Source organism: Balaenoptera physalus, assembly GCF_965194825.1.
Source record: "Balaenoptera physalus genome assembly, chromosome: 1".
NCBI lineage: Eukaryota > Metazoa > Chordata > Mammalia > Artiodactyla > Balaenopteridae > Balaenoptera > Balaenoptera physalus.
Genome location: NC_138882.1, coordinates 58,988,525 through 58,999,094, shown reverse-complemented (window position 1 = coordinate 58,999,094; position 10,570 = coordinate 58,988,525). Strand labels below are relative to the sequence as shown.

At 45.2% G+C, this 10,570-nt stretch overlaps 1 protein-coding gene across 1 annotated transcript; it reads right to left on the bottom strand.

The window, feature by feature from the left end:
* Window positions 1–200: 200 nt before the first annotated feature.
* Window positions 201–10,297, bottom strand: SERPINC1 (serpin family C member 1). The gene is made up of 7 exons (XM_082438381.1): window positions 10,153–10,297; window positions 7,781–8,150; window positions 7,243–7,458; window positions 6,415–6,552; window positions 4,316–4,706; window positions 3,182–3,246; window positions 201–449 (listed from the first exon to the last, which is right to left on the bottom strand). Exons 1-7 carry the CDS (start codon window positions 10,191–10,193, stop codon window positions 273–275), a joined length of 1,398 nt encoding a protein of 465 aa, XP_082294507.1. The 5' UTR covers window positions 10,194–10,297; the 3' UTR covers window positions 201–272.
* Between the last annotated feature and the right edge of the window lie 273 nt (window positions 10,298–10,570).

Genomic DNA, 10,570 nt, shown 5'->3' with positions numbered 1-10,570 from the left:
TGCCCTCTCAGGATGCCTACCATCTGTCAAGATGAAGCAGTGACATATCTCCCTTCTTCACTTTCTTGACCCAGATGTGTTCACTGGTTGGTAGAGAACAATTGAAAGCCTCATTTTACCAAATGCCCAACAGCATGTCTATCCATTTCTCCTTTCCTTGTCTTCATTTCAGGTGGCAAAGTCCATTTGTAATTGTGAGATATGGGAGTAGTTGTATTTATTTTTACTTCTATTCACAAACCAAAATAGGAAGAACTATAAAGGATAACATTTTAGTTAACACAAGGGTTGGTTACTCTGCCCATGAAGATAATAGTGTTCAGAGCAACTTCCCTGATAAGAACCAGGAAGGGCCTGTTGGCCTTGAAGGTCACTCTGCTGGGGTTCAGCGAACGGCCAGCAATGCCAATGACGGTACTTGCTGCTGCTTCACTGCCTTCCTCGTTTACCTGCAGGTCAAATAGGAAACAAACTGCTACATTAGCTACTCTGCAGCTCATTACAGGCAGGTAAATCATCCATGGACACAGCAATTCCTCAAAATGCCATTTGTTTTCCAGCTGAAAGTACACTTGGGTCAGGTTGGGTTCCCTCTGGAACCCTACTTTTAGCCTTTCTTTCATCCACTGAATATTGATGTCAGCACTTGTATTCATGCAAGCCTTGTGCTGAATAATAAGTGCCAGGGTCCATCAGGTAATCTCTAAACCAGAAATCGGGATGTATACGAGGTTGTCACATTTCTGGCTGGCACCACTGTATATGGTATTGTACTAGATACTAAAAGACATTTTGACTCCAGATTAGAGCACTACAGTTGAGATAGTTTCACTCCTGGAGCATCAAGATCCCAGATACAACTACTGTAAGCAGCCACTCAGGAACTAGGGCCCATGAAAAGAGGAGGGTCCTCTGGCTGGATGAGATGAGTATTTCTTGGAGTAATAGACTGAAGTGATGGTATTTGAACTCGCTGCTAAGTATTAGAACTGCACAGGTCTGGAGGGAGATATCTTTAGAAACTTTTGTTTGGGGACCCAGAATGTCACCAAAACTCTGTCCCTGACTCTAATGAAAGCACTTCAGATCCCTGAGTCTTCAGGACCTGGTTGATGCTGTTCTCTCCCTCCCTCCTTCCTTACCACCTCCCTTCTGGCCATACTATCTCTTTCATGATCATTCTAGTACTAAATTTATGAGCAGACTGGAGCTTTTGTAAGACCAGGATCCTTTTATTCGAATCAATCAGATTCTGGTTTTTAATGGCTTCTCAGGAGATCTACAATCAGTTGGGGTGTGTGTATTGGGTTCCCAAGAGCCATGGAGGAGCCTTGCATCATTGTTTAGTGGGCTCAAGTAGACAAAATGAATGTAAACTTCTGCTTCTTAATAGTTACTCAAGGCCCTCAAGGAGGTCTGAGCTGACCAGCTTCTATTTGGGGTCCTTGGAAGAAGATTCTCAGTCATAGTTAAAACCCTGAGGACTCATCTTCCCTTGCAGCCTTTCTAAGTGCTCTTTCTTCCATAATCCATATGGTATCAGTGTTGTTTTTACTTCCGAAACCATTAATCCAGTACTCATGTAAAATCCCCTGTTCTGACCTCAGTGTCTTTAAGATATATCCCTCTGCTCTTGCTGTTGTCCTACAGGTCACTAACATCTATCGTTCTATGGATAATATTCCCACATTGAGGATTTTGTTGCCTAGCCCGCAGCCTTTCTGTCTATCCTAACTCCTGCTATCATGTGACCTAGACAATTAACATGTCGTGGTAGGAGACCCATTCAATACTCTAACCTCCCATGTCTTTCATCTCATCAAACCCAATGAGCATTACCTTCACTAAAGCAAACCAGTCCATGGCTACACCTTGAACTTGCCATCTCTCAGAACATCTAGACTTTTGAGATTATAATTACATTATCCTTCTCTCAGACTATATAACCTTTGGTTTTTTTAAGCTATCACACTTCCTCACTCCCATTACAATTACTCTGACCTCCTCCTGTCCCTTGATCCCTCCACTTTCCTCCTAACTACATATTTTCCACTGAGCTTGGACTCTGCAACTATGTTTACTAGCACGATGCCCTGAAACCTTTCTCTCTGACCACAATCTTCTTTCTTTGCAATTTCCTCAATCCTGTGACCTTCTCTAACATTGGCCCATCACATTTCCCTCATAGCCTGGTTCCCCCAAAGAATAATCTGTATAAATGGTTCCCAAACATGGTTGTGCATCAAAATTCCTTGAGGAGCTTTGTAAATATACAGATTCTCAGACCCCATCCTGAGTCAAGCAAGCTCCCCAGAAAGCTAATGCCATTGATCTATATAGCTCCGTATTTGTTTGAGAACCAGAAGTTCTAAAGGCTTTATACAGCTCTTAACTCTAGTAAAGGGTTCCATGGGCATCTTAGCTGGGGCAACACTAGGTTAAGCAATACTGAACCATTTTCTTCACTATGGAACTGCTCAGACGTCGGCACTCCAATGTGCATTAATTCTTGTTAATTTCCCAAGAAGAGGATATACATATATTTGACCATCTAACGTTCTGTTACCCGCAGTGTAGTCTAGAGCTCTAGTTTTCTGGAACACACTTTAGGACATGATCTGCACTCACCAGCTCCCCTTCCTTACTTTCCATTTGCTCTTCAGCCATTACAACTAGGCATGTGCCCCTACTGCACTGTCCAAATTCCTCAGGGAAAAGTCACCTCGGTCACTTTTCAAAATATCTTCTTACTAGATGCTTTCCATTGTCTTAATACTCCTTCCTGGGTTTCCATTAGCTCATCCTCTCCTGGTTCTCCTCCTCTGAATGCCTTTGCTGGCTGCTTTTCCTGTGTCACCTTCCCCTTAATGTCTATGTTCCCAGGAGAGGTAGAGGATGGAGGGTGGAACAATTAGACCATGAGGGCTTCAAGTCAGGGCTATACTGTAGCAGTCCTCGTGGAGGAGGGCGCTACAGATTTGGGGTTTGAGGGACACTGGAATCATGCCTTTTTCCACAGCTGTCTCCTAGTGTTCACGCATCTGCTGTCTACACTGTAAGAGCCAGTGGAGGAACAACTCCAAAGCTAGTAATCACATGAGATATTGATGTATTGAATAATAAAGCAGCATGAGAATAAAAAAGCAGCAGAAGAATAGAGAGCGAAGAGAGGTGTACTCACCTCAAGGAATGCCTTGTGGAATGCATCTGAGACATAGAGGTCGTTCCGGCCTTCTGCAACAATACCTAGAAGGAAGACCAGAGAAAGCTCTGTGAAATGGGAGAAAGTTGGCTTCAACCCACAGAAAGGAATTCAGTTTAAATTAAGAGGTCCTTTGGGGCTTTTTTGAAAAATAGAAAGAAATCCTGGACCCTCACTTAATGATACCCTGAAAAATAAATACATGTTAAAAATAATAAAGTACTTTGGGTTTATTCAGCCTGGCTCCTGTGAATTTAATCTCCTGCTTCAGCTCATGGGGGGTTGGGGGGTGGGGTGAACTCTGTTCTTAAAGAAAAACTCACTCCATCTGGTCGGAATGTCTTCCCTTCCAGTGTGGCAACACTTTGGGAGTGGTTTTCAGACTTAGTTTAAAGACAGACCATTAAAGGTAAATCCAATTAACTAACGTTGTAAACTCCTTTTTAAAAAAGAGAGATTTTAGGGAATTCCCTGGCAGTCCAGTGGTTAGGACTCCGTGCTCTCACTGCCAATGGTTCAATCCCTGGTCGGGAACTAAGGTCCCACAAGCCACACAGTGCGGCCAAAAAAAAAAAAAAGAGAGAGAGATTTTAATGCATATTTTTAAAGGATGGTGGGTTGGAAGAACCAAACCAACGTAACACCGTTATCAAAGTATCAAAACTGGGAAGGAGGCAACTGTATCTGTCCATGTGACCTTAGAAATCACATGAGCCCTTTGGAATATCAGGTGAAGAAGGGCTATTACATGTCAGCTATGCCTATTTTGTGGGACCCGGATGTCCCTGGCTCTTAATCATATCTGTCTCCTTGCTCTGAATTTTCCGATGCTTTTCAAGTTCTTTTCTACCTGGTCCCATCTCTTCTATCAGTTACAGACTCAAAAGGTTCCAGTGCCATATGGGCCTGTGGAGATCCAAGAGGCAACGTCCCGTTTTACAGAAGAGAAAACTGACACCTTGAGAGGGAAGGGATTTCCCTGAGTTAGCAGTAGAACCGGGATTAGAATCCAGGTGTCCTGATTTGCCCTTTTCTACTCTTTCCCCATCTCTTCCACCTTTGGTCAGACTTCTTTGGGGGCAGAGAGAGGAGGAAAGTCCTTCCTGCACTCACCTGGGAGCCTGGACTTCTCAGGGCTGAAGAGGTCCTCAAGGCCCATGTCTTGCAGCCGCTCCTTCACGCTGAAGCTGTCCTCGATGCGGAAGCGGGGCATGTGGACCACCAGCAGTGTCTCTGCCAGCTCATCTAGCCACTCCTGCAGCACCTCTGGGGTGAGTTCCTGTTCCACCTTGGTCAGGCTCTTCTCAAGCTTGGGCAGGATGAGCACCATGGTGATGTCATCACCCTTGAAGGGCAACTCAAGCACCTGGGTGCCCTCTGCCACGCGCCGATAGCGGAACTTGCCTTCCTGGTACATCATGAATACTGAACACGACTCCCCATCGACCTTGTAGAAAAGTTCCTTCCTTGTGTTCTCAGGGCTGAACTTTGACTTCCACAGGCCCTGGAAGAAGACGCCAGGTGGGAGAATCACAAAGCAAGAAGACCAAAAACATCCGTAGGAGAATATTGACATGGGAAGTAGTCACAATATTTTATTACATTAATATGTAAGTGTAATTTTTAAGAACAAAGGCTAGAGGGATATGCATGCAAAGGTCTTAACACTGACTGTGTCAGAGTGATAGAATCATGAGTCGTTTTTTTTTCTGTGAACTTTTCTGTATTTCCCAGATTTTCAGCAGTGACTTTGCTTTTATAACAAGAAAAATAAAAACAAGAACAACCTACTGGCCTCTTTGCAAGTCTCTTCTGGAGTTTAAATCTAATTGCCTTTTGCTTTCTGCCTCCCACCAGCCTCTTTCTCAAAGGCCATCCTTCAAAATGCTGGGCTCTGTCCCTGATGAATAAAGCCAGACAGAGGTAATAACCCCAGGGGGTCATCTGGGAGTCCTGACGGGCAGAGAGTGAGGCCTGGCCAACTTTCTGTTCAAAGAAGGAGGGGATACAAGACACTCCTTTGACATTTCTGAGTTGTAATTATCATTCCTTGTCATCTTCTGGCTCTTTGATTTTGGGACAAGTCATTTAACTCTTTGAGTGGTGGTTCTTCATCTGTAAGATTAGGAGCTGGTTATCACTAATATTTGTAAGGATGCTTACTGTGTGCCAGGCACTGCTCCAAGCATTTTATGTGCATTAACTTAATCCCTTCAGTAACCGTGTAAGGTAGATGTATCATTATTACCATCTTATAGATGCAGGAGTTGGGGCATAGAAAAGTGACAAGTAACTTGCTCAAGTTTGCAGTCAGAAATGGAAGACTCAGAATTTAAATTAAGTAAACTGTCTGAGCAGCCCAAGTTCACATTTGTGATGTTATGAAGATCAGGAGGACTAATAAAAGGCAAAGTGCTCCATAAATTGTAAAGGGCAGTACACATTGTAGAAATGCAACCTACTCCATTCTTAGGGTGAGGGACCCCCCCAGGCAACAGAATAATTGACAACAGCAGTGACTGGCTAACCCCCTGGGCCCAGTGGGGGAGAAGAGTGTATCTGGAGCATGACCCGGGAAGGGCACAATTCAACCTGCGTTAAGCTGGAGGCCCTCCTGAGTATCAATGGTCTGTTTATTCCCAGTACCTTCTCCCTCATCCTTCCTAAATGTAATAAAGTTGGAACAGTCTTTAGAACTCTTGACTCTCCGAGTCTGCATGATCATGTAACAAGGCCTCTGCAAAGTTTGAGGTTAGTCTGGCATCAGGAGGTTCAGAAGCTTCAGGCAAGAGGAATTTTGAGTCACTGCAGAAGCTGCTCTAGATGATGGACAATATCTCATCACTGAGGATTGTCTATAGACTCTGTCATTTTGTTCCAGATTTCAAAATGGAGTTAATTAAGGACAGGAGAAATCGTCACATATATATGAGAATTTATTACCACGCACACCTTGCTGCTGAGCATGCTGGGTCTGTGAGTGTGTACACTTTGCCTTGGGCCCAGAGACACTACCAGGCCCCCTTTGGACCTCAGCCCAGTAGCCACAGCCCTAGACATGACTCTAGACTCAGCAAATTTGTATTTTACCCAGACCATGCATGTACCATTTCTCAAAAAGACCTACTGACACATGCCCAATGGTATGAAAGAGGGTAAGCTGGAGGGAAAACAAGTCATCCCTGAGGTCTCTCCAGGGACATTTTGAGTACCTTGAAGTAAATGGTGTTGACCAGCACCAGGACAGTGAACTCATTGATGGCTTCTGGGGGAATGACATCAGTGATACGCCCTTCAGTCTTATTGGATATCCATTGGTTGATGGTCACTCTGGACTGCTCTGCATTTCCCTGAAGAGAACAGGAAACAAACCTACCCAACTGTGCTATTCAATTGGCTTCTCCATTTCCCCGTGAAGCACTTTATCTTGTCCATCATCCCTCTGCTCTTTCCCACCATTTGGTTAAGCCATGTCTCTAACCCAGATTGCGGAAACCTCACATATCTAGTATAGTGTCGTGAAGCTTCCATATCGTTAATAAATGGTACCAGAAGAAAGAGAAAGAAAGGAAAGAAAAAGAGGAAGAAATAAAGAAACAGAAGAGGAGAAAGATATAGTCTGAGAAAAGAAAACAAAATATTATCTTCTCTGACTCTGGAAATTTGAACTTTTATGAGTATTCATGAGATATGTTCTCTGGGAAGCTAATGAGTGACGCAGGAGTTGGGGGGAGGGCAGGAGAGATGCCCATGTGGTCCAAAAAGCTTGAGAAATACTGATTGAATAAAGTCAGTAGATTTCTTTGTTGCAGGACTTTTATATAACTTTTTCAGAGCAGCCTCTACAATCCAGAGATTACATTGATTTCTCAGGTTTCAAGCAAGAATACATATCCCAGGGGCTCCGACTTATAGTATTATGACACCTCCACCTGCTTCAACTACCATAGCAGTGTTAATTTGGATCCTGCTTCTCTATCTCTTTAATTTCTGAGCGGAGAAGAAGAACTCTGAGGTCAGGGATGACATCTGCAACTCACCTTGAAGTCCAGGGGCTGGAGCTTGGCTCCATATACCATCTCACTGATGTCCTGGTAGGTCTCATTGAAGGTAAGGGATTTGTCTCCAAAAAGACGGTTAGCTGATACCAACTCAGAGGATTTATTGGCTTTTCGATAGAGTCGGCAGTTCAGTTTGGCAAAGAAAAAGTGGATCTGATCAGATGTCTTCTCAGAGATGGTATCAAACTTAAAAACCTGTAGAAGCCAAAAGAAAATAGCGGTGGGTCTGGTAAAGCAGCCTGGCTAACATGGGTGACGAGCACAGTGCCAGTCAGCCCCTGACCAATAGTTGTGAGTCCCTTCAACACAGTGCCTGGCACAGCATAAATGCTCAGCTCGTGTTTTCTAGATGAATAAATGGATAAAAGAAGAATAAAGGGTAGGAAGGAGAAAGAGAAAAAGAAACACAAAGAGACTGGGATACCACCCAAAGTCTCTAAAGGGCTCTAGACCAACACATAGATGTTCTCCTGGGTGTTCCAGCAAGGAGGTTAGGCAGAAGGGCTTTGGGTTGTACCTCCATCAGCTGCTTGAGGGTGTTGTCACAGGCACCCAGCTTGGTCATAGCAAAAGCTGTGGAGATACTCAGGGGTGACAGGAAAATGTTGTCCTTGTCATTCTTGGAGTCTGCCAGATGCTGATAGAAGGTGGTGGCAAAGTGGAAATTGGCCTTGGACAGTTCCCAGACCCGCCGGTTGGTGGCCTCGGGGATCTTCTGCTCTGAGCCCTCGCCCTCGGTTGCTTTCTTCTCTGGGGCACGGTAAATGCACATGGGATTCATGGGAATGTCCCGAGGCTTGGCTGTGCAGATGTCCTCCCCAGGGCTCCAATGACAGGTCACACAGCCCCAGAGGCCAATAAGCAGCAAGGAGAGAAGACATACACTCCTATAGGGGGACAGAAAGCTGAGTTAAGCTAGGCTGAGAAATCACCTGTCCCACTGCCCACCACAGATTTGCCCCAGTAAAGCATAGATTACCATCCCACCTGCTGTGGCCAGGAGGAGGGCCAAAATCTTTGGAAAGTACAAGGGCCCAGGACAAGTCCAGTCCTGGACTCCTTACAAGTGGATAGTTTCACTTGCCTGGCCATAGTCATGTTGAAATTAGAATCAACTATTGAAGCAACTGAGGTTATTAGAAGTATTGTGTGCCCAAGGCCTCATGCTGGAAGATATAAAGAATGCAAAGTTTCCAATTGGTGAGATGGGACATGCACACAAGAAAAACGGCAGAGAACTTTAGTGCCCAGTGAAAACTTAGGTCAGTTGGAGGAGACATTAACAGAAGCTGATTAGGGAAGGCCTCAGAAATAGATGGATTTTTAACCTGGATGTTAAAGGATTGGGAGGAGTTTGATTGATTCAGCAGAGGGACTTCAGCAATATGAGAGGGTTAAGAAGGAATGAATGGGGCAAAGCCACAATCAATGTGCTGAAAACCCCAAGTCTCTAGCTCCAGCCTAATCCTTCCACTGAGTTCCAGACCAGTTGTTTGCCGGACAATTCCACCTGGATGTCCTGCAGATTCCTTAGTGAAATATGAGCAAACTGAACTCATAACTCTCACCCACACACATGTTTCTCCTTCTGTGCCCTTCAACTCAGCTAATGGGACCCACAGGTACCTGAGAGCCACCCTGGATTTCTCCCTCTTACCCTTCTCATTAGTCACACCCTAGATTCTATGCATTCTGTTTCCTTGTTCTCTCGCTGCCTTAGTTCAGGCCCTCATCATTTTCTGATTCCTAGACATTTTAGTAACTTCCAACGTGTGTTCGCTAAAGTAAATAAAACTAATTTCACTTTTTAAAAAAATGAGATCATGAAATTGACAAATTAGGAGAATTGGGACACCCAATTAAGTAAACCAAGAGAGAAACTCTTCTGTAATGTTTTTGTAGATAAGACATGAGGGGCCAGGAACTTCCTGTGGCTGACTTGGGGCCCTAAGGTCTAGAGAGGGGAGTCTGTATGAGGGTACTGAGTCTTCTCAATCTTCCCCCAGCAGAAAAGCAGGTTATGCACGCAGTGAAGAAAGAACTCACCAAAGTGGTCTGCTGGGCAAGTGTGGGGCTGGCTGGAAGCTGGGGGCAGCTGAGGGGTACTTGGCTTCTTGCATGATCTGAAGTGAACCCTGCAGTCCTTTTAAGAACAGAGGCACAGAATGGGAGAGCAGAGGCACTGAGGGAGCTATGGAAGGCAGGGTGAGGAAGCAGAGAGAATCTTGCCACTCTTCTCCTCAGCTTGCTTGCCTCTGTTTCCCATTTTGTCCCTCAGCTACACTTGGAAATACAAGTGGAGGCTGAGGGGGCCCTAGGAGCTCTGTTAAGCACAAAGAAAAACCAAGGTGGTCAAGCCACAGCCTCACTTCTAGCTTCCTGTAAAACACCAGATCAAGAAGGGGATGTGTGTGATGTTGAGGGCTGCAGTCCTTTGTCAAAGGTCACTGAGACCTTGGGTGGGGGGATGGGGGATGTGACGGGGGTGGGGCAGGGGGGAATTGAGTGGAAGGAGGAGCAAAAAGGGAGTTAGGAGGTCCTCATAGATTAAATTTGCCCTCTTTTCAGATGTATGGCAGGCCCAGCAATTCCCTTGGAGTATCTCCTGGACTGCTGTGAGGGCTGACACTGATGCAACGTCTCTGTACAAGGGAAGACATCCCCTTTGCTTCTTGGGTTAAGAATCTAAGGTGTGGCTTAGGGAAAGGCCTTACCCCTAGAAGGGAGTGGGGGGGAGGGCACTTGGAATGACATCTTCCAAACAAGTCTGATTAAAACTACCAGGGAGAGGGCCTGGTCTTCTCGAAGGTGTCGAGGTCATCCTGGTGAGTCCCTCAGAGGTCAGAAAACCCAGTGAGGGCATGCAAAGGGAAAGCTCACCCCTCTTACCTCTTTCCAGCAGCTACAGTTCCTATCCCATTGGAAAGCATGGTTGCTAATCTTCCACAGGTCTGGGCGAGTGGAGATAGTGTGGTCTGAGGCAATCCCTCTGAACTGGTTCTTTCCTCTAAATCTGGATGAGGTTCCAGAGGCTAGGATGGGGGATGGAGCTGGTGAGGAGGGGAGGCCTGAGGTCAAAGGCTGATGACCTGCTCCCAGGGTTAAGCAAAGTGTAGAGCCCAGTGCTGGTTAATTAGTAGAGAAGTTTTAAAGTTCAGTCAGGTCCAGAGAAAGAAGGTCCACCTTTCCTACCCATACTCCCTCACTTTCTTCTTCATCTCTATAGTAAAGGAAAAGGCGAACATGTTCACAAATTCAAACTTAGTCAGAAAATACCTAGCTGATGAGAACTTTGCAGGAATTTTTT

Bases quoted from the DNA above. Each gene is read 5' to 3' on its own strand.
- SERPINC1 (XM_082438381.1), bottom strand. From the start codon at position 10,193: ATGCTTTCCAATGGGATAGGAACTGTAGCTGCTGGAAAGAG. The intron at 6,553-7,242 runs GTGAGTTGCAGA...TGTTCTCTTCAG, and splicing joins TCCAGCCCCTGGACTTCAAG to GGAAATGCAGAGCAGTCCAG. The intron at 4,707-6,414 runs GTACTCAAAATG...GTCTTCTTCCAG, and splicing joins TCAACACCATTTACTTCAAG to GGCCTGTGGAAGTCAAAGTT.